We start from the raw sequence: 24,502 nt of genomic DNA, 5'->3' as shown, positions 1-24,502 counted from the left end.
ATAAAATTTCTATTTATACATATAGTACCTCGACATTAACAAAGACAGATGAACATTTCCCTGTTCATCCGGGAAATGGTTTTTTTTTTCTCCTGCGTGATAGCAATGCGTTTCCGTAAAATAAGAAACTTGCTCATAGCAAAATGTTCTGTACCATATCAGCCTCAGGAGATAATTGAGGGATGAAGAGATGCTGATGTCAAATGTTTTAGGTTTTGACGGGTCTGCAGTTCTTCTCCTGATCTATTCATACAGCAGCATACTGCGCCACGATGGACACATTCTTTTTAATTGCCTGTGTTCATCCCCACTAACATTATTCAGCCTAGGATTTGCGTCTTCCCTCGCACATCTGTATCTTTATGAGAGGTTTTACTTCCAAGTACGGGGAAGAGTCGGGTAGAGGACGTTGTAAAAAGACCCGGGTTAACAGCACCTCACCGCGGTTGCGTAGTGTCCGTCTCTAGGCAACCGTGACAACAGCAACGGTCTGTACATAGACATGAATACGTAGACGCCTCATGGAGCGGGTCGGCCCGTTGCTGAGATACGTCGCAGCGTCCGCCATATTGAATGTGAAGGACGCTGTGACGTCACTAAGCCAGTAAGCTAATACAAGTAAATGGATCGAACTTTATAAAGGGCCGTTCTACAAAGTATTTTAAGTTAATACCCGTCATTGACACATTTTCTCACACAAATGCATTTGGTAATCTAAGAAATGACTAAAGACAGTTTCTAACTTTTGATGGGATTATATAATTGTTTTGGGGCATTTCTGAATAAAGAGCACAATATTTTTATTTGAAAGAAATGATTCTGATAATTTTTATATTGCCATTGATGAACAGACACTTTTACAGTGTTTAATTAAAGTATATATTTACGTGATTCCATAATTTAATGTACATTTAACGTTTCAAGACAAAAAATAATTTTCTTGTGTTTTTTTATACATTGAGAAATGACTTTGATTTATAAATCAGTCATTGTCAAACATTAAACTACATATTTTTCTTACTTTTTTCCAGAGAAAAAATATTACTGTATGTCAACTCTGCTATTGACAGCAAAGAGTGAAAATTATTCTAAGAGTAAATTATTATTCTTTATTATATAAGCTGTACTAATATACTAATACTTCAAATTGAGATATTAAAAAAAAAGTGAAAGAATAAAACATTTATTATACTGGGAACACTGGTCACATGCAGGGCTTCAGTCTGCTGGTCACACTGGGAGAACTCCAATGACTTCGGAGACGCCCTGGTTCACAGGCTAAAGCCAAGAATAAAAGAGAAATTATCCAAAAGTAAAATAGAAATCAGTATCATCAATGTTTCCTTCACATTCAGAAAAATACATTTTCAGCATGTTGGGTTCTGACTCGTAGCATCTTTATAGCTAAATACCCACATGGTGAAACTGAGCTGGAAAACAGAGACTGAAGAACAGCAGCTCCAGCTCTGATCCTGACTGATCTTTCCTCACAAAACCTGATCTTTAATGCACTTCTCCTCTAACAGCGGTTTTTCATCAGCTCTCTCTAATTAGAAAACAGTATTAAACGTTAGCTGCTACGCTAACAATCATTGGTTACTTCGGGCCAATTTAGCTACATAGGAAATATTTTTCGGTTGTTTAGAAGCGAATTTCTGGCTGCAAAGTCAAGTAATTCTGATCTTTAATCCTTACCTGTAAAAAGTAATGCCAATGAATCCAGTTTGTTTCGTAAAACGGTTGAAACACACAGCACAGGACTTAAGGAGCTCCGATCGCCCTGCTGCCAAAAAGAAGATGGCGGACGCTTTTACGTACGACTCAGCGCTCCATGAGGCGTCTACGTATTGATGTCTAATGGGTTAGCAGCATAGACATGAACACGTAAATGATGTCTATGGTAAATGATGTCTACGGCCCCTGGGTAAATTGACTTTGAGACCCCTGGCTTAGCAAGTTCTTGACTCTCTGTCACCATCAACAATCTGTCAGGGTAATATATATATATATATATATATATATATATTCCAGAGCTTATTTAAATTGTTTGTATGATTGAGGGAGATTTGGTTCAAAAGCTTAATGTTAGTCAGCCACATCAAGATCAGTTTTAGGGTGCATTTGGAATTTTTGTTCCAAAACTCCTACCTTTCCAAATTTTTAATATCAGGCTGTTAATGTGAGATGAAACAAACAAATCTTCTGTATTTTCCATCCAGTTGGCTATGAGAAAGCACCACAACATGATACAATCATCACCGTGTTCGACACTTAGTGTATTGATTTTAAAAATTTCACTTGACTTTTTCCAAACATAGTTCTGTCCTTTGTGGCCAAATAGCTCAGTTATATTTTTGTCCTGCAAACTGTCTCAAAACATTCCCGTCTGTTTTCCACCCTGTCTTTCCAGGGGCACAATATGCCAGCAACAGAAAGACCACTCCTTCCAGTGACACTCCCGCTCTCTGGTCTGACAGCCGTACCAGCCTCCACCAGCTCCCTTCTCCAGAGCCCGTTCAGGCTCCGGCCAGCACTGGCAAGCCTATCGGCTCCTCTTGTGGGCTCCTTGGGGCGAGTAGTAGTAGTCAGGGCCCAGGTGGCTCTGGTTCTGCTGTCAGCCCAGTGCTTGCGTGGCATGCTGCCATCACTGCTGCTCGACAAGCACAGGATGACGTCGAAACACCTGAGAAGGACTCGCGTCCCTCGGCTTGCGCTTCTGGACCGGCTCCTGTTGGCTCACTCGCACAGAGGAAGAGACAGCAGTATGCCAAAAGCAAAAAGCAAGGAGGATCCACCAACAGCCGGCCACCCAGAGCGCTGTTCTGCCTCACCCTCAACAACCCGATCCGAAGGGCCTGCATCAGCCTGGTGGAATGGAAGTATCTTTTTGTCAGGAAGTGCCACATTTATTAAAGGCTGACCTTTAGAGATGATCTAGAATTTGAATGAATTTCAACCGGAAGATGCATGGAAGCAGTGGGTGTCTTTACTTTGAACACAATAGCTTTGCAAGATATAATATGTGTGCCATTTTTGCTTTGTTTGCAGTGACTAATAAAGAATACTGCGGTGAATGGAGTCACTGACATAGGGAATAGGCTGGCATTGCAATATCTCAGTTAATGCATGAGAAGACGAAGCACTGCAACAAAACATCACAAAATATCCAACAACGTATAAAAAAAGATATCCAAGAAACAGGTGGTTATTACTCCTGTTGCCTTTTAAAAGGCAACAGGAGAAATTATTTTACCCCATTGCTGTTTGAACTGAAGAAAAAGTTAGTAAAGATAATAAAACCGATAGGTTTGCAGCACCAAAAGTATGACTTAAAAAAAAAATTTCTTACTGAAGCTGAGAATGCGACACTGTGAATGTGAATATTTCTTTCCTTAACATTTTCCTTTCAGACCATTTGATATATTTATACTCCTGTCTATTTTCGCCAACTGCGTGGCCTTAGCCATCTACATTCCCTTTCCTGGAGATGACTCCAACTCTACAAACCAAGAACTGGTGAGTAGTAATATAGATGCTGCTAGGTATATCACAAAGTTGATTTCAGCTGTGTATTGAACCTTAGTTATTAGTCCAAGGTGTACAGAAAACAGATCGATATTACGATATTGGAGATGGTAATTAAAAAAATTGTATGTCCATTTGTAATATACTGGAATATTGGAGATAACGTGATAAAATGGATTTATTCTTTTGAGCATTTTTTTTTAATCAATCTACTATGAGACCATGCAGAAGCAAGTTTGACGTTACACATTCTTATGATGTTAGATGTCAGATTTTATTTTTATCAAAGACACAGACGTGAAAAAGTAGACTCTGCCGGAGTTAACTGTGGAACAAAAATGGCAACTCGTCCATATTTTTTTTTTACACACATTGATTGCTTGCTGTTTGTGTCACCTTGTTTCATTAGCTGGATTCCTGACAATGTTTTTTTGGCTTTTATATGAAAGTGATAGGATTGGTTTTCAAACTTCATCAAAACATTCCCTGGAAATACTTGGATAAGTGTGTCGGGTTTCATTGTTCTCTTGAGACAGGTGTCTGCCTGCATGCATGTGCTTACATACAAATATTAAGCTGCTTATGTGTCATGACAAAGACGAAATCAGAGATGGAAATGACTGTTTATATGTTTTACTCACCATATACCAATTTTATAACCTCAAACTACAAGTAAATAGATTTTATCACTACACAAATGAATATGGATGAATTTGTCTCACATCAGAGTTTGTGACACGCTAAAATGACATACTGATTCGAAATTAAGCTGTATCAGAAGCGGTATTTTTAAAAAGTTGTTCTCCTGATTCATACCCACGTGTCCAAAACAATAATTTCCAAGTTGGTCCTGCTCGTCTGCTGTAGTAGCAAAAAGCACCGGTGCGACTAATAACATTAAGCAGGCTCGGTCTGGATTAGTGTCTCTGTAATGACGGTCACTGACACGGGTGTCTGAACCAGGTCCCTGAAACTGGGTCATTAAAATTGGATCAAGCCTTGTTATTATTTACCCATGAGCTCTCTCTGCTTTGACTTTCAAAGTCTGTCGAGGCTATTTGTGCAGGGAAAAGTCCACATCTTCAACAGGACTGAGTGCCATGTAAGTTAGTGTCATGTAAGTTAGTGGAATAAACCTTGCTTGTTGTTCATAAAAGATGCAAAGGGTATCTCAGGGAAGAATTTTTGATGGAGATAGATGAGAGTTGTTGACCGTATCACAGCTGAATGAATTGAGCAGAACACTCTGGTTGGACTGATGCTGCACCTTCCTTAGATCCACTGAACAAAGCTGGAATGTAGCTGGAACATCTTCCAAGGAATGTGTGGAAGCAAACAGATTGTGTTTGATTTAAATACCAACACAAGTCTGTTGAATCTATTAGTTTACCAATATATTATCTTTATCTTCAAAACTTGAAACATATGTACAGTTAACCCAAAGTTATTCATATTTCGAGAAATTAGACACATTTCTAATGTTGTGATCCAGATAGAGACGCAAGTTTAATTACATAGAGTGTAATTAAATTTGGGTGATTACTTAATTTGGGTGATTAAGTATTCCTTCTGACCTCCTTCCGACCTCAAAGACTTGGATTTCATCACTAAAGATAAATCATCAAAATGCCAGTGAATATGTGTAAAAGGCTAGTTTGCAGTTATAAGAAGAGTGCAAATAAAGTTTTTTTTTTCTGATTACTAAGTAGAGGTAAAATTAAGAAATTTCTTAAAGCATTAATAAAACTAATATATTTTTGTCTTTCAAAATGCAATGTCCTTGAAGATTGCAAAATAATTTTTGAGTGATGCCCGTCTAAGTTCCTGTGAGAAACAAACGTCACAGTTGAATAAAATTAATTTTTACATGTAAGTCTACTTAGGGCATTAATAATAATGGTTACTGATTCTTCATGCTATTATTCTTTTCTCTGTTTTCCTACCAAGATTTACATAGGCACCAGCACCCCCCCCCGACCCCACTGAGGGACAAGGGTGAAAGAAAATGGATGGATGGATGGATGGATAGAAACGTGCAGCAGAAATTAAAAAGATAGCAGGCTTTTCATTTTTCACTTTTCATTTTTGTAAGGAAGTTTTTCAAATGAAGAGGTATCCCATCATCTTCATTAGCACAAAGGTATTTAGCATGAGGCTAAATTAGAACGATGTCCTTATACATCTCAAATATCTCAAATTTGAGCATGCTTGTCATAATTGTATAGACTATCATCATGAAAAATATTGGAAGTGTTGCCATAAAACCTGCTGCGAGAACATGATTGTTGGTAGTTATTTTCAGAGGCAGTGGCTTCTCCAAAATTTAGACCTCTGTTCTGTAATCTAAATTAGTAGAGCTGTGTCATTTGACATGCATCATGTGTCCGAACCAAAGACTAGAACCACTTTGGTTGGAAAAACAGGAAAACGTCCCATTTAAACCATTTGTAGCAGTAGCCAGCTGCTGTTGTCACATTCACTATACTTACTAAGTCACATTTGTTGTGATGTGATTGACCTCAGTCTTCTTCTTTTCCATCTCGCTTAAAGATCATTTGCAATATTTGTAGATGCCTGACTATTTTGAATGTCATATTTAACTGAGGACTGGCTAAAAAGGACATGTTTAATATCTTATGTAATCAACAAACATAAAACATTTGTCATGATGGCATTCACAACAATCACTTTTAGTCCAGTTTACAGAAAACATCAATTCAAGACATTTTAGCCATGCAACAAATAGAAACAAATTTTTTGCAACGGTAGTACAAAAAAAATAAATAAAATACAACAACAAAAAACCTCAGGTTCGGAAATGTTTACTGGACAGAACAATTTTCATTTAAGTCTGTTGAAAGAGCAAAATTAATTTCTGATATTACTTAATACAAACATTCACATTAGCATCAGAAGGTTTTTTCATACAGACAATACATACAATGCCTTTTTTCCTCACTGCGTCTGGCAGTCAACCTTCTTAGGCTCAGAGGGAATTGTGTGTGTATAAACCAGTGAGACGGACACAGTTTCATGGTCTGTCAACAGATGGGGATTATTCACGCTGTCCAAGTCTACACTCATTTCTTACTATCCATTGTACAGTATGTGTAGCCGAGGAAAAAAATAATCATTTTGCAATACGTGCTTTGTCTAATGAAACATAAAAGACACATGCTATATCGTTGTTTTCTGTTTGGATGTCGAAGCAATAATAGATTTCTTCTCATCAAAATATACAGCATTACTTAGAATATGTTACCAGTGGGATGGAACTACACTTTGGTAAGATTATTTAAGTTTTTCTTGCCGAGTTTCTCAACTGGAAGGCTAAACATTTTTTCCCTTCTGACTTAATTTTAGATTCATTATTTAATCCACTAATTGTTTCCAAAAAAAAGTTGCTTGTTTTTTCAACCCGGGAGTCCAAGTCAGGAAGAGAACGGAATAATCTGTTTCACAGAACGCTGACTGTGTTTCGTACACGCAGCAGCCATGTTGGATGTTTAACTCCGGGTTGCTCCTAGAATGGCGACTTTGATGTTACCACCCAGGTGGTTGGAAATTCCGACATTCTTGTGTAAACTGAATGCACCATATGATTCATGGCGCCATCAATTCCCACTGTTGCCAACTACTCAGCATGCAAAGTAGCTCTTGGCTGTCCTAAAAGTTGCTAGAAGTCGCTATGACATCACTGCCTAATTTGCCAATTTGTGTAGAAGAAAGGAATATCACTCTTGGTGAGACAAAAAGTGATTAAGAAGACTCTGAATATGTTCGGAACTACAAATAATTTAATAATATAAATATTTACCCGAAGCTACAAGGATCAATTTAGCTAAATATCAAATTTAATCTAAAGTACTTATCAGAGGCACACACAGTGGAGGAGGAGAATCGGTGACTGAGGCTGTGTGAATCAAATTTAGGGAATTATTTGAGTGCCACCGCAACATGAGAAATGATTTTCATATTATATTTACATCCTTTGTAATCCAGAGCCGGATCACTGGCAGCTTTGTGCATTCATGATTTAATTGCAGTGGGGAAACGGAGTGAAGTGGGTCTCCTTTCTGCCCTGACTGCAGGCTGTGTTTGCTGTCAGACCGACCACCTGTAAGCGTGTTGGAGGTGTGGCAGCTCTTACTGTTAGCCAATGTCGCCAAGTCTCCAATAACACAAAAACAAGTTTCTACATTTGCAGATAGTTGATTTTTTGAAGAAAAAAAAAAATCACTTGACTGCTAGATGTAGACGTATTAATGAAGTTGCATGTTCTAAGCACATTTTGACTGATTGCTCATGCAGCTCTGATCCTAAGTATTCAGTGTGTGTAGTTATCTTTATTATGGTTTAAACTGTCAGGTGTCACATATCTGCTTTCAGGATAATCTGAGAGTGGAGCTCTTTCTACAGTATTGTTCTTCTGGTAATCCGTGAAGATGATGAAGGCTTTTTAATTAGATAAAGTTAGCATTAGGCTTATAAAAAACTCACACCGAGATAATATTTATCTGTTTGCAGTGGATCTATCCTGATCTTCTCCTGGAGTGTGTTTATACCTGATGGATGTGATCGGGCTTTTGAGTGTGAGGGAGAAAGAGCGTGTGCAGGAGGGCAGAGAAACTGTGCGTGTGAGCAGTTTGAGGGATTAAGCTGGGCGGTGGATTAGTAGTCCCTAAATGAGTGGAGGTTGCTGAGGCAGAGAGGAGGAGCGAGAATAGACGGACAGAAGGAGGGATGGATGGATGTGAAAATAGACAAATTCACCTACATTTATGTTTTTCCACTCTGCCGTCTATTTGACTTAATTTCTTTTTTCATAAGACTGACAGGGTCATGTTGTTTTTTAAATGAAGGTCAAATTAAGCACATATGTCAGTAAAATAGTGTTATTATTTCTGATTGGTGTTTAGAGCTGTTGCTAACTAGTTTTCAGGATTTTACTTAACTGAGAATTTCAAAGAAAAGCAACAACAACAAACAAGGCTGAAACTTTATAAAATAATTTGCTCATGAATACGAATAAACCAGTTTCATAAAAACTTAAGTGAAGTGCAGATCATCTGATTTGACATTTAAACATTTAAACCAACATTTTGCCTGTCATCAGATGGGCAAACTGTGAAGTTATATACAAATGTTGGTATTTTAAATATTAAAATGACTAACTGCTGTGTAGATTATGGTTAGGCCTATATGGTCGGATCATCTGCTGGGATTGACCAGTTGGAAGACTGGTTGATTCTGAGTTTCATCAGATCGTTAGTAAGTCATAGAGTGAAGTATCTAAATGTGTCATCCGTGTTTGGAGTCTGTGCTGATTATTAGAGTTCATTTGAACTGCATGTGGGTGAGCCTTTCTGTGAACAGCGTGAGTCATGGATCAAAGGATAAATAATGTTTTGGGTAATTTAGAGTATAAAGTTAAAACCATGGTAACAAGCTTACTTCAAAATATTAAAAGTAAGGGCAGGATGAATGTTTGATGTGACAGAATTGATCTTAACTGGACTTCCTTCAAGTGTATCTAGTTTGAAAAATACCTGAAAATTAGACCTTTACTGGCATTTTTTTGGGGGAATTCAAAAAAATTCACCCTGCTTGAACTCTATATTTCAGAGTTCAAGCAGGTTTAAATTGTAATTTTTTTAATTGTAAAAAAATAGTGTGTTCTTCTGCTCTTGAATGAAAGGAAAAGGACAGAAAAGGAACATATTTAGTGTAAACTGAAACAAGATGTGTCATGGGTTTAATGCTTAAACTTTTTCACATCGACTCATGTTACAATGACAAACTCCAACATATTTCCTGTGACCAACCAACACAATGTGGCATATGTAGTGAAGGACAACTAAAAGGACACATGGTTTTAAACGTGTGTGGTGCTTTTGTCTTCATCTCCCTTGACTCAATATTTTTAGGGTTTGTCTCTACCAACTTGGAGAGTGGATAATTTTTTTCTATTGCTCTTTGCAAAACAGCCTTAACCCCGTAAGATTGGATGGAGAGTGTTTACTACCAGTGGTTCTCTGTTTGACTTAGCTCTAGACTTTGACTGAGTCATTCCAACAGAGCGCTGGCTTTTTAGGACTGTTGTCCTGAAAGACAGACCTTTCTTCTAGTTTAAAGTCTTTTGTAGACTTTAACAGTGTTTTTTTTTTTTTTTTTGGTGTTGTCCTGCATTTAGCTTCCTCCATCTACCATCAACTCTGAACAGCTTCCTTATCCCTGCTGTAGAAAACAGCTGCACAGTATGTTGCTGCCACCATCATATACCACCAAGGGGTTGTGTGTTCAGGATGTTACCACACACTGTTTTGATCATGTTGAATAAAAAGTTCAATTTTGAGCTCATCTGGCCAGGGCTTCTTGTTGTTGTTTATTTACTTTAAAAGGGACAATGCACATCACATAATATGCCAGAGATAAACACAAAAATTAGTTTTCATCTGCAGTCTTCTTGTACATGTTTGTCTCTTTGTAACTTGTGGAAAACTTCAAATGGGAATTATTTTGGCTTTCTTTCAACAACAGTAATTGAAGAGCACACATCTCAACGCTGTCCTGTTAGCACAATCTTTCCACCTGAGCTGTGCTTACAGCTCCTCCACAGTTACTGTGGGCTTCTTTGCTGCGTCTATGGATGCCCTCCTTGTTCAGGGTTTCAGAGTCGGTAGGCAGACATATTCTAGTATTTTTGTAACTGTGTCATACTATTTGTATTGTTAGGAGGTGGATTGAACAGAGCTCTGTGTAGTGTTCAAAGCTTGAGATTTTTTTAAGTAGCCTAACTCTGCTTTAAAGGTGCATATCTTTCCCTATGGACTTTAATCTGCTGTGTTCTTGGTCTCTATGATTTTGTTTGTTAGCTAATCTTCTTCAGCAAACCTCTGAGACTTTCATAGAACAACTCTATTTATACTGAGATCAAATTACCAAAAAGTGGACTCTTTTAATTAATTAGGTGAGTTCTAAGCTGTATCTATAACTTCTGTCATAGCTGTTAATTAATTGTGCACTTGTATAATTTTCAGATGTACATCCTAAAAAGGATTTTAGAGATTCACTTTATGTCACTTTTTTACATTTCCTGATTGTGATTCACAAATAAATTGTCTTATTCTGTGGGGTAGATTTCTTATTCTCAAACAGTAGTTCCTCTACCGTGTGCGTATATGTGCATAAAATAGGCAAAGCACTGAATGTTTGAGGTTTCCATTCGTAAAAAAAAAAAAATAAAAAAACAAGTAGAAAACTGTTTTTTTTTTCCCTTTTTTTGGTATCTACCCACACAGATTTGGATCATGTGTAGGTTCTCTGTCTTTTGGAGCTTGTTTGTCTCTTTCATATGTAGCAGAAAACCCAAGTCTACACACACTGATGTGCATTTGTCCAAAGTTCAAATTTTGTCGTGTTTTATTGTAAATCTAAGGGTTGAAAGTCAGGTTGCATCACTCTTTTTTTCCAAGAGGGATTAAAGGTTTAGAGAGTAGAGGAAATGAGAGTAAAGCAGCACAGTTTTTTGATCACGTGGCGTTTCTCTCTCTCTCTGTGTGTGTGTGTGTGTGTGTGTGCGTGTGCGTGTGTGTGTGTGTGTGTGAGAGAGAGAGAGAGACAGAGTGAGTGAAAGAAGCTGAATGTGTTGTAAAGAATGATGGAGAGATTTGATTTGTGAGGCCTGAGCAATTATGGATCATCACAGACCGCATAGCGACTTCAAGTTGTTGCATTTATTTCTATCTTCAGTTTTGTAATAAGATCATACTTCACTCTGAACCCAGGAAAGGTCATTGCAGCTGACTTGATGCTTATTAGTTTCTTTCTGCTGTTTTCTTTTCTTCCTCACAGTAGAATGCAGTTTTAGGATTAAAAGTGTTCTTTGTGAAAGAAGGCAGAGGAAAGAGACACCAGTGTTTTCTTTTCTTATTTTCCACATTGGTGTGGGAAACAATGCACAGGATGTGATGCTAAATTATTTTTATAAAGTGCTATAAACCTGTGAATAAATATGAGAACAAGGGGTGGGCGTGAGCAGTTGGTGCTAAAATAAAATGATGTTTTCCATCTTGTTTTAGAATAATTTGCATTGAATTCTGCTACAAAAATATGGATAATGAATAAATACATATTTTAAAACAAAAAACAAAATAGGTACATATTCTGTAAAGCATTATTTTTTTGTGTAGTAGCAGTAAAACCTTTTACTACCCAATGATAAGGTTGGGAGTTTAAATGTCCTGTGGATCAGATAGTATTGCCATTAACACAGGAAACCACTAAACTGTATTTTTTTTACTCTACAAACATCTTGAAACACAATCAGAAATTCTTTTAACACTACACACATAAAATCCACTCTCTGATTTTACTTGACTCTCAACTTTGTGACTGAGTTTCTGTCATTCTCAATTACTTCCACTTTGTTTTAATACCACTAAGAGTTGTCTTAAATATGAAGTAGTGGAAATACTTTACAGCTTGCCTCATTAAACAGGAGATGTCGTATCTTATTACCATGCTGAGCTCCACAGAGCTCCTGAGAAACATGTCTATGTGCTGGATTTTATACATCTGTGGCCAAGAAAGAGATTAAAACGTCTGTGTTCGATGGTTTGAGGATACTTTTGGTAACATACTGTACCATGATTTTGTGTTTGAGTCTATATGAAGTATATGTGTAGGTGGATGTAATAAAGGATGTGTTTATGTAGATGGGAGAGTGTGAATTGTGTCATTTTTAGGCTAAATCTTCCCTAAGCTGCAAGTTATAAAATAGGACCCATGTAAGTATTCTTGTGTTTACAGGGGACTTTGTAATACTGATACTTCTGACACAGCATGGTTGTGTTCTAATATTACATTTTTTGCTAAACATAATATGTATTTTTAATTCTTCTACCATTGTTTGCCTAGAGACAAATGCTGGTCTAATGAGTATGTTACTTATAAAAAAGCTTTTGTTTTATTTTAACTCTAGACACGCTTATGAGAGTCTCCATTTTTTGTCTTACTTTTGAAGTTGGAGACACATTTGCCTTACTTAATTGTGTTCTCTTTTCTTACACAAGACAAGAGAACACGTCGTTTGTCTTTTGTGACAAAGAAGAAGTTTTTTGTCTTATTGCATTCTTACAGCAGGGAAAAAAGGAATCATGGATTACTAAAGAACATATTTTTAAAGCTCTGGATAACCTAAAGTACTTTAGTTGCATGTAACTTATAGGACTAGCCAGGAATGCTATTTATTATGACCGTATGATTTTGTTAATTTTTACACCTCTTCTTTTTCAGTGCAGAAACTGATCTTATCAGAGTTACAACAATCTGAATTCAGACAGAACACAATATGTTTCATAATTTCAATTTTCTACACTATAAATACAGGAAATTTAAATATGCGAGTGAATATAAGATGCGCCAAAAGGGTTTTAATGGACACTGGTAGAGCTAAATTGTTGCAGCAGAGATAAGTAATCATTTTTCTCACTTGTTTCAATATTTCTCATAAAATATGCCGAATTAATAAATAAATATTTCCATTGTTGAAGTCCATACTACATCACAGAATAGCTGATGTGAGGACCCAAGGAGATCATCTGATTTCTTAAGGCCTCATTTACCCTGCTGGTTTGCTCTGCTAAAGATCACTCACTGCCCATGTGTCACGTTATGTTTGTGTGGGGAAGAGTGTGTGTGTGTGTGTGTGTGTGAGAGAGGGTGTGTGTTTGGATTGTTAGGCAGAAAGAAAGAGATGTTTACCGAGTTACCACACCACAGGCAAGGGAAAAGGTTCATGCATGAATCTTGTGTAAATATATTAGGTAATCTCAGGTTTATCTGTTTGGTAAACCTCTGTCTTTGAGAGTAATAGTACTGAATAACAAATTAACTTTGTAAACATAAGTGAAACTGATGCACACACTAAAAATAGATTGTTTATGCCACCAGTTAAGTAACCATAAAGTTCAGTTACAGAAAGCACTGACTACATCAGGGTTGATTTATTAAAACTGGAAAATAACAATGAGCCAGCAGTCTGGACACAGAGGCAATGGAAAAGATCGCTCCAGCTTTGGTCCCTTCCTATTACAACATGATATGCTTGAAATGAGAAATAAGAACATACTTTTTAAACTAAATACTGGTATTAGGAACTTTTTATTATTAATTGACGACTTTCTGTTTTCTTGGGATATGGATGGCCTGTGATGCACTTCGAAATGGAAAACATGAGAGTACATGCCATTTATGTAAAGTGTATTAATTCTCGTTGGCTGTATAATTAACAATTTTAGTGACAGTGACAAGGATGTTAAGTGAAGTAAAAAACAAACAAACCTTAAGCTCACTGCTATAGAACTGTCACAATTGACTTGTCGTAAATTTACAGATAATTAAAAAAATATATATATATTTTACACACATTTTTACAGTAAATTTGAAATAATAAAAAAATTTATTAACTTTCTTTTGTGCTGAACCATATTTAATGATCAATATTTCAGTAGTAAGTTTGGTTCCTGTTAAGAAGGTCACATTTTATTGTTTCTGTTTAAGAAATATAATCATGCAAACTAAGTAATTTAATGCTTTACATATATCTATTTTTTTATGTTTAGCCCCCAATAAAGTCTTGCTGCATAAAACCGTTCAACCAACAACCAACCGACCGACTTATATATTTTCTTGACTTTCATGCAGGTTTGCACATTTTGTTGTGAGACCGAGTTGATGTTTGCTCACTGCTCTGGTACAGCCTCATAACAACCTCGTCGCTCATTACAGTCCGGATTTTCCTGTTCATTCTTAGTGCATCATAAAAAGCTTGTTTGTACGACTGACACAGAAGCCTCAAAGCCCAGAGAAGAACCATGTAAAATATGAAATCTGAAGTTTAGTCTTTTGAACTTAGGCAAAGCATTGCCACATCATGTTTTATGCTATCTATCATTCTCCTCTTGAAGGAGTAGTTTGAGGTTCTAGGAAGACACCATCTTCACATTTTGTAAGAACAGTTTGTGTAAATCATCTTTCTGTTCCAACATTGTCCACGAAGCTATGAATGAGTGAGTTTTCTGGGGAAGAACTTGAACTAGCTTGCAGAGTTCTGATCTCAACCTGACAAAACTCCTTTGACATGAATTGGATGAGTTGAGCCTTCTCGTTCAACATCAGTGTCTGACCTCACAAATGTCCTTCTGGAAGCATGGCTGAAATCCTTTAAAACACACTCATGAACCTCGTGAGAAGCTTTCCCAGAGGAGTTGAAGCTGTTATAACGGCAAAGTCTGGGCCAACATCATATTAAGCCCCATGGATTAAGAATGGGATGTCACTGAAGTTCATGTATGTGAAGGTCAGTGACCTGTTACTTTTGGCAAGATAATGAAAAATTCTGTTCTTTTTTTCAGATTGCAGAGCTCTGTGTTTCATACTTAAGGTAAAGACAGTAGACTACAGGGATCGATTTTGTAATTACTGTCCTCAGAGAGGCAGATTTACAACTAGGTGTGTGGGTGAATGTGAATGTCTCTGCGTTTGAGTGTGTATGTAGCTACTGTAAAGCAGCTTCTGGACATTTATGATAATACAGCTTCATTACCATCACTGTGAGTCATCTCCTTCCTCCTCTGAGCTGTCACTCCTCTTCATCATTATGGCGTATTAAACATAGTATTAAACATAGGCTCCCTGCAAATAATAAAAAAACCAGTTCATTTGACCTTAAAGAACAGGAAGTAACACACAGGGGTTAGTGATTAAAATACTAATTTCTGTATCTGCAGCTTGAGGAGCAAAAGGCCATATTTTGAATCAATTAGTGGCCATAAAGCACTAAACATGTTTGGATTTCATTTGAGAGCATTTTTTAATAAACAGTACACACGCACGTACGCATGCACACACAGCACAGCTTCGAGTGCATGTTTTAATGTTATGCAAGTGTTTGTGTTTTGCAAATGGAGCCCAGGGGCTTTGCAGGTTTTAAGGCTGCAGGGTGACAGATGCCCAGATGTCAGGAGGCCTGCAGGACTTACTGCTTAGCACCCAACTGCCAAGAGACTGCAGCCTCTGGAGGAAATATGGGCCACAAACATAAACACACTCTCCGAGCCACACAAATACATAGCCTTACAAGCGCATACTGTAGTTTGAAGACCTGATATTTTAAAAGGTCGCTTTTTTCTTGTTTTTTTCTCGAAATCAGCCATTAAGTGTTATAGGCATTGTGCACCAGAAATAAAGTGACGGAACCAGTGTCCTGTTGGACTTGACCCAAATTGATTTGTGCAGACTACAAGCTATTCATATTGAATTTCAGTGAAAGATTAGAGGCATAAAAAAAGATCATACACTAAAAAATATTTTAGGACCAAAAAGATTACAGTCCCAACCAACCTCAGCACGACTTCCTATTATTATTATTATTATTATTATTATTATTATTATTATTATTATTATTATTATTATTATTATTATTTATTTATTTTTTTTTTTTTAGAAATGAGAACCAAAGCCTATATTTTTGTTGATGGTGTAACATTACGATACAAGCTTTCTGTTTAAGAATAACTAATATTTATTGCACACAGAATATTAACTACATCATGGCTGACATGTTTTATTAGTTCCTTTCCAGTCCCTTCACCTTCCTGGGTGGAGATTTTTATGTCCCGTCTGAAATGAAAACAGGACATTATGCAAACAAAGCTGTCAAAAATGAAAAATAAAAGTAGCCCATAGATTGGAGGGTCAGGAAATGTGATGAGGAGATTATCTGTTACAGCTAAGCAGGTTTATGGCTCGTGGGACAAATGAGAAGTTAAATCTCCAGCGTAAACCAGTTTCCTTCTTGATGTCAGGATGCCTTGCTGTACAGACAAAGAACTTACTTCACTGCAGCACATTTGTTTGACATATATGACAGTGCAGCACATTTGTTTCACTGTCATAAATCCATATGATACTTTGTTTATGTTCTTGTGTCTTTGACGGCAGCTTCAGCTGATAAATCACAGCATTCAGTTTTTATTTTTTTTAGGACCTTGTATTTTTTTTTTGTCTGGAGAAAAACCTGCATCTTTGTATTCATTATGTTCCTCCTTTACCTAGTTTTACATACAGCACAGCCTGCTGCTGTGACAACTGTGGCCATGGAGACTAGTGGAGTGTCCACGGAGCAAGCTCTCAACAGGGGAGATAAAGGTGCGGAGAGGCTTACTGACTGCAACTGGATATTAAGAAAAGAGCGCAAAGGACTGGACAGTGGTCAGACTGGGCTGGACAGTAGTTTTAAAGGTGGAAAGAGCCGCTGAACTGGTCTGTGATCGTAAAACGGAGTGAAAAAATTAGCTAGCATATTGGAGGATGAAGGTAGGGCTGTAGGTGTGAAGCTACAGCAATAAAGTAAAGGGGAATTTAAGGATGTTCAGCTGAAAGTTGTAATATCTTTATTCCCTAAATACAGAATCCGCTAGAAGTCTTTACATGCTGTCATTTTATTGCTACAAACCTCAATGACTCAATGACTTCTTGCAACACCAACATGGTGTTGGTTTCTTTAAGATGATGTGCAATGTTAGTTTTTTTTCTCCACTCTGCCTTTTGCATGTATGTAAGCCAAAATGTTTGTTTTTTTAAGTTTTTGCGAAGTTTAGTAAGTTTGGTCATTTCTTCCACATACCTGCTTTGTCTTCTACATGGTTTGTTTAAAGATATAAAGATACATCTTTAAACAATAGCTTTCTTTAAAAAAGAAAACTATATCTTTTACTTTTACATATAGGCTGGATTCCCGGAGTGTAAAGTTAAAATTAAGTAAAAATTTAAAAAATAAAATCATGATGGAATATAGTGGTTTTTGATTGTGGTTGTTAAAAAATGTCAGTGTTTGATGTAAATTTCTTTTGATTAAGAAATGTCTTTGTTATTTTGTATCATCAGTAAGTATAACAATAATATATAAAGAGATCCGGTTTCCTCCCACAGTCCAAAAACATGACTGTCAGGTTAATTGGCCTCTCCAAATTGCCCCTAGGTGTGAGTGTGTGTGTGCATGGTTGTGTGTCCTGTGTGTCTCTGTGTTGCCCTACGACAGACTGGCGACCTGTCCAGGGTGACCCCGCCTCTCGCCCGAAACGTCAGCTGGAGATAGGCACCAGCAACCCTCTCGACCCCATTAAGGGACAAGGGTGCAAGAAAATGGATGGATGGATGGATGGATATAAAGAGATTTAGATGCCTTAAAGTTGAGATTTGCATCACAAAGAATATCTATGATGTAAAATGCTCACCTTTTTGTGTGTATTTTCAAGTTGAGAGGGTCTGTGCTCTGTTTCTAGCCATTCAATTTTGAACTTGCCTTCTTAACTAAACACAGGGTCTGGTAAAACTACGTCAAACATCTGAGACTGTTTATGTGTCATAGTGAAGAATTACACCGATGCTGCTGTGCTCGTCCTAATTCCAGCTCTGGATTAAGTTTTGGTGGTCCGTGCTGCTGCTGCTTGTCTGTTTTTGACTGTATTTGTAGCCATGCTCACTGTTCGGACATTCGGATTATGAACATCCACGACTAAAAATAGATTCCACCTACAACTGCATAGGGTTTATTGAAAAATAAAAACACAGGATAGAGGCTGAGCTCATACAAATGTGGACAGAAGTTGATTCGAAGACAATAAGTAAATACTGGAAATTAAGTGACTTAATTGAATGTTGTTAGTGAGGATCCAGATATAAGCAAGAGGAGGTTATCAGGTTAGTGTAACAACAGAAGTTGATCAGACCTGCCTCCTTCAACATTAGGGCAGAATTGATCTGTAATTGCAGCTTTATTTGGTTTAGATGTTTTAATGTGAGGCAGTTGTAGTCACTGAAATATGGCTGCAGCAAAGCATCAAAGCATATTCTGATTAACTTTCAATATTCTGCTTCTTATTATGGGAAGAAACAGCATTCAAGTAATTGTGGAGTGCAGCACTGCTTTAAATATTTCGTCGTGCAGCGTGTACATGCTTTAATCACTACTACTGAGCATTGCAGCATTACGTCTGATCCTGACCTTATCTGACAGTTGCATGGCCAGTGTCAGAGTTAATCTTTTCTCTGATGGCCCACTAGCTTGATGTTTTTTCCCCTCTCTTCTATTGACTCAAACCTGTTGGCAGCTGTTATCTTCTGTGGAAATTACTCTGCATTTGTTACTACATTGGTTAGACAGGAAAGTGGATTAGACAAGTGATTGTTAGTGTAGATTGAGAATATATTTTGTTCTCTGGTCAATTAGTCTTTTAATACCCTCAAGTACCACATTTATAGTGTGTTAATTGGTCTACTTTATGTGTCTGTAGATGCATTTCTGTGTGCTTCTTCTGAATATTTAAATGTCCCCCTTGGGGATGAATTTAGCATCCGTCTGTCCGTCCAAGAAAAATAAAATTTAATGACAGTGTCCTCATAGATTTAAAGCTTTAACATCACTGAGCTAGTGTCTTGCAAAACTGTTCAAACTGTTTTAACTTTTACACATTTCTCCTTAATAGAACTACAAAGTAAAATATATTTTATTGGGATTTTATGTGGAAAAAATCAACCCAAAGTTGTGCTTAATTGAACAGTGCATCTTTCCCACTGCACAAAAAAGTCCTGCCAAATGATGTGTCAAGATGATGATGTGCAAGAACAGAATGACATGATTTTGTTTTCGGTTTCTCTGTACCCTGAGGGGTATTTCTTGGTCTAATGACTCTTGTTTTCTTATAAAGCCCTGATAGTGAAAAGCTCATGATGTTTGTATTCCTAAGGAATGGTGTGATGGTGGCACCTTCTTCTGTGGACAAGCTCATGTGATTCAATTGAGCTTTATGCTGCTACAGAGAGAACAAGTTTTGGAGCTTTAGTTTTGGCAAACTAAATCTCTGTTTTTGGAAGTGGTAAATAAAAAGTTCTTCTCAGACTTGGAGAGCTGGAACAGGTTCTGCCTGAAAAGTTGACTAAAATTATCATATCCAGTAAATCTCTTCCAAGACTTTCTTATTAGCATGAAGCAAGACCAACTCAGTGCTGAGACAATGAGAAAGAGGACATTTTTCTTTTCTTTGTTTTCTCTTTCATATTCCTTACATACTAACTTTTTTCAACATCTTAACCTTACAAAGGGGAAATAAAGGTTTTTCTAACCAGATCAACTGATTCACCATCTCAATACTGACAGACAGTAGTTAGCCAGATATTCCCTGAAACCAAACACAAGAGATTTAAAGGGATTTATTTAATGTGTTGCTATTATACTTTTTAAAAAATTAGCTGGAAAAGCAGATTAACTAGCTGGAAAGTTCAAGAACATGAACCTGCTGATTTAATTTCACTTAAAAGATTCAGTCTGACTCAAAGAGATGTGCTGATAAAATGGACTCGACAACACACTTTCCTTATTACACGGCATGTACTGTTCTGCACATTACGCGGCCGTTTTCAGTGATGCGCATTAAGGGATTCTCAGCCACGACTCGGTGGCTTGATAATTATCAAGCGGAGGCGAATCTTTGTCTGCTCATGTTATAACAAAAGTTAATCTGACGACAGATCTCGTTTTGCAGAAGAGATGTCTGTGGGAGATAAGAAGAATAAAAAAAAGAGAAACTTTAAGAGAAGCAAGAAGAGACGTGAAGGTCAGGAAATTTAGAAGAGAGGTGGGGAACTGACGCTGTTCATCACATCTTTCTATTCTCTGTTTCTTCTTTATTCCAGAGCTTGAAAAAAAATGGCACAGTGGATTATGTTAAAAATTATGGAGAATTCGCAGTTCTTGTTCTTAATGTACTGGTTAAGGTGTTGACAGATCAGCTGTGAAAAGTCTCATCTGACATAAACACACACGTTGTGTGTGAGATGAGATGGTACATGACATCGCGTTGACAAGAATGAGGAAGAAGATTTTAACAACATTATCAAGAAATGTTTTGAGAGTCACAAAGTGCATTTGAAACAATATCTATTTAGTGTAGAATAATTCAACACAGTTGTTTTTCTCAGTCTAAGGTGGAAGTCATAATGTCTGGAAAAAGTGATCAAAATGGCCTCTTTTTTGTAAGTCATCCCGTGGAATAAATGTTTTGTCAAAGTGTGTTTTAGCAGATATCTTATCAATGTATAATTATTCAGTTTAGGTTTGATAAATCTTATATCCACCCTCTGTTTCAATGGCAATAGAAGAAAGAATGTCTTGGAAAAAAAATTGCTCCAACAAATAGAATTAAAAAAAGCAATAAGTACAGTTCAATAACGATGAAACATCTGAGTGTCTGAACAACAAAGGCTCACTATCTGGGATCTTCCCACGGTATATTTTGAAATCACTCGTTACAGAGTTTAAGTAGGTCAACGCTTCGCTTACTGCTGCACTCGCAGTTGTGTATTTATCACTGGATTCATAAAGTTTATTTTCCATTTGGTTCTGTTAGTCACTGTTTGTATTTTAACATCAGCAGCAGGTTGTTTTGTTAAATATTGCCCCTAAACCTATGCTTGCTTCCTGTTTCCCAGCTGCTGGTGCAGATGGAAGATCAGCTGATCAGGATTGTGACGCATTCACATTCACCTCTGATAGTTTAAAACAGCTTCAATAAATTAAGTTGGGGACGTCATTGGTACAATTTACAGAGAGGCTGTGGTGATTAATGTTACTTGTGTAGCTAAATTGACCCCATATACTACAGTCATTCACAGAAACACAGAATAAAGTAGGCATACGGAGCACCAAAACTGACATAATTAAAAATAAAAACTGATGTCAGGGTGTCTGAAGACATCCCAAAAACTCAAAAGCAAATAGGTTTGTAGCATTTAGGCTTGAAAACATCCAGGCAGGTTTGCTCCAAAGTTTGAAATAAAATACGTCGTACTCTCCATTTATAGTGGAAGGAATACCTTACTCTCCTTGTTATCATTGTACATTTGTAATATATATATATTTTATTCTCTTGCTAAGAAGCACTTCTGGATGGATGGAAATTGCATTTCGTTGCTTTGTACTTGGGGCATGTGCAATGACAATAAAGTTGAATTCTATTTTATTCTATCTTCAACAAACAATTTTTAAAGAAGCAGTATTATGTATTTCTCAGGCATAGTTCCACAATGCTGTAATTATAGTTACTTAGTTAAAGCACAACTATCTGTTACTTTCAGTTGTTACAAAAATGCTTCACAAATCAAATAATACTTAAAGAAATTTGACCTCGTAATTTGACACCATAAAATTTGGCCTCTGTCTCTTTAAGAAGCACCTACTCTCTTCATTGCTACATTATGCCATTTACAGCCATTCTTAGAAATGCTGAATACTTTAGTAGTAACTGCAAAATTTAATTTCTCAAGTATTTATCTTTTTTTAAGAACTTATCCTTTTTTTCTTAAATGGTAATTAAACATTTGTTATAGAATAAATGTTATCCTTATAAGCAGCTGTTTTTTTATTATTATTTTAGCCAGTAAAACAACTAAACTTACAGAAATCTCTCAAACAGGTAGCTCACTTTTAATAGAGAATTACAGCATCCAGTCGGTCTGATCAGTGTATTAAGTGGCTGACGAGGCCATATTAAAACAGCTAAGATAATGAAATCCTGTCACATTTTGACCACGTCACAGAGATTACATTAAGACCTCAGGAAATGGTGTCATCTTGTGAAGTAGGGGCGTAATATGTCTTCCATAATGGTGATATCGGTGAATCATTTGCTGGCAGTGTTGTGAAGCACTGAGCAGTCCATCCTGAGCCTTTCTTGACCCCATTAATCTCATTAAAACCAAAGGCAACACAGGATAATAGGGGCTGATTAGCCTGCTTCTGGCTGCCTGGCTGATTCACCTTCATGGCTCACACAACAGCACACACTCTAACACACACAAACACTCTCACTTTTGCACCCTCATAACGACATGCACAAATGCTGAACTGCTTTTTCCTATAAAAACCCTTATGGTGATTATTATCAGAAGATGAGCAGTTTTGCCAACTGATGTCATTTTAAAGGCGAAGCTGATCTGAGATGTTGTTCTTCTCAGAGAACTTGAGCTTTGAAGTTTTCTCCACAAACAATCGGACCTAAATAATTTCCGGTTGTCTTTTCGTCCTTAAAGTCAAAGCTAAATGAGGCACTATCTGACTCTACTGTGCTCTTTATTATTGATTATTTCCTTACATTCAGTGATAAAATTCTAGTTTTTATTGATACTTTAAAACTGTGTTCATTTGTAATAACATCTTGTTTACATCACGTGACCTGATGCCGTCACTACATTATGTTGTGTTGCAGTACCTGTTGGGTTGGGTGAGGCTGATGAAGGTTAGACTGAGCACACACACAAACCAGACACACTGGAGCCACACTGCATCGAGCGTTATGTCAGCTCATGTTACCATCAGCGAGGGAGGTGACATCGACTGAGCGTGTGACTGCTCTGTGTGCGTGTGTGTGCGTGCGGGTGTGCAGGTGGATGTGTGTGTGTGTGTGTGTGTGTGTGTGTGTGTGTGTGTGTGTGTGGGTGTGTGTGCGTGTGTGTGTGTGTGTGTGTATGTGATGCTCCCAGCTGATTTGTTAGGTAGGTCAGTCATGATGATCATGGGGCTGCAGCAGCTTTTCTTCTGGATCGATTGTACACAAATGCACAGCCACTCTCACATAAGTTTTGTGTGCAGCTGAAGTTTTGCTGGTTTTTAACAGCATGTTTGTAATCAGGCCCGTGACGTTGTTAGAGGGAATCCACAGAGAACCCGATGTAAAAGCCCAGTCTTAAATATTATAAATAAAGAGCGCTAAATGTATGTGTTTTATACAAGCCCCATGGCGTAAAGGATCTTTGAGGAGTGCTGTTTTGTGATTTATCTTCAATAACCCTTTGATGGTTTTCTGTCTCTGGTGGCTGTCGATGTTCATTTTTGTTTGCTAAGCAACATGGCACTATATTAAAGTTCAATCATGGCGTTTTTGGTTTTATTGCATAAATATTGTCGGCAGTCTCTGGCTACACTAATCTGTCCCACGCAGACATCGTCTGAGCGCACAGTGTGTGGAACATACAGCAGACAAATATAATCTTCGCCTCGTTTATTGGGCTTTAGACCTGGAGCATCAACATGTAACGGTGTAATTTCAACCATGACTGCTGTGATGCTGTTTATGAATGTTTGTACCACATACCCTGAAAAGTTAGGAATTTTGAAGTGTTTTTGAAAAATCTATATTATATTTTACTACAAAAATGTGTTGTTACTGTAAATACTTTTTCTGTTTATTTAGAAAATGTATTTGTCATTTATAGTTCCTAAAGAGAAATCAAAACTGCTCTGGTTAGGATGCCTTCTGATGGATTGATGGATGGATGGATGGATGGATGGATGGATGATGGATGGATGGATGGATGGATGGATGGATGGATGGATGGATGGATGGATGGATGGATGGATGGAGTTGGCTAAAAATCTCTGGTTGGCCTGCTTTAGAATGACATTGTGACCGTTTTTCACGTTACAGTCTAAATGTTCATGCACCGCCATCTTCTGCAAACCTAGAGAGAATAAGATTTTATAAAAATAAATAAAATTCTGCAGACTAGCAGCTGTACGATTAACACATCCACCGTTGTCTCCTCCAGTCACTCTTTCTCACACACTTCCTACTTCTGAAAGCACTGCTGTCAGATTATATGTATCTAGGAGTTCAGATTTGTGTCACTTAATGTTTGATTTCATGAAATTGGATCTATTTAACAAAATGAAGATACTGATTATCATTTCTTCACAGAGGAAGCTGGGCATATCGTATCGTGTTTATTTTACTTAAACCCTTTGAAATCCTCTAAATTGAGCTCATTTTCTTTCCTGATGAATTTGTCTGGCATGTTTTTTAATAAAACGGCTCATACATTTTACATAAGTCTCCAAATGAGGCGTATTGCTGTAGCA

At 37.2% G+C, this 24,502-nt stretch overlaps 1 protein-coding gene across 27 annotated transcripts in view; it reads left to right on the top strand.

Annotated features, from left to right (window-relative positions):
* Positions 1-24,502, top strand: part of cacna1db (calcium channel, voltage-dependent, L type, alpha 1D subunit, b) — a 77,109-nt gene that overhangs the window by 9,791 nt on the left and 42,816 nt on the right. For all 27 annotated transcript variants that reach the window (XM_017305704.1, XM_008414819.2, XM_008414815.2 and 24 more), the window contains exons 2-3: positions 2,411-2,879; positions 3,411-3,516. In XM_017305704.1, coding sequence (XP_017161193.1) covers positions 2,411-2,879; positions 3,411-3,516 — 575 coding nt within the window. The remainder of the gene's footprint in view (positions 1-2,410; positions 2,880-3,410; positions 3,517-24,502) is intronic.

Source organism: Poecilia reticulata, linkage group LG7 (assembly GCF_000633615.1).
Source record: "Poecilia reticulata strain Guanapo linkage group LG7, Guppy_female_1.0+MT, whole genome shotgun sequence".
Taxonomy (NCBI): Eukaryota; Metazoa; Chordata; class Actinopteri; order Cyprinodontiformes; family Poeciliidae; genus Poecilia; species Poecilia reticulata.
Note: the sequence above shows the minus strand (reverse complement) of the source record. Positions and strands in the feature narration are given on the sequence as shown.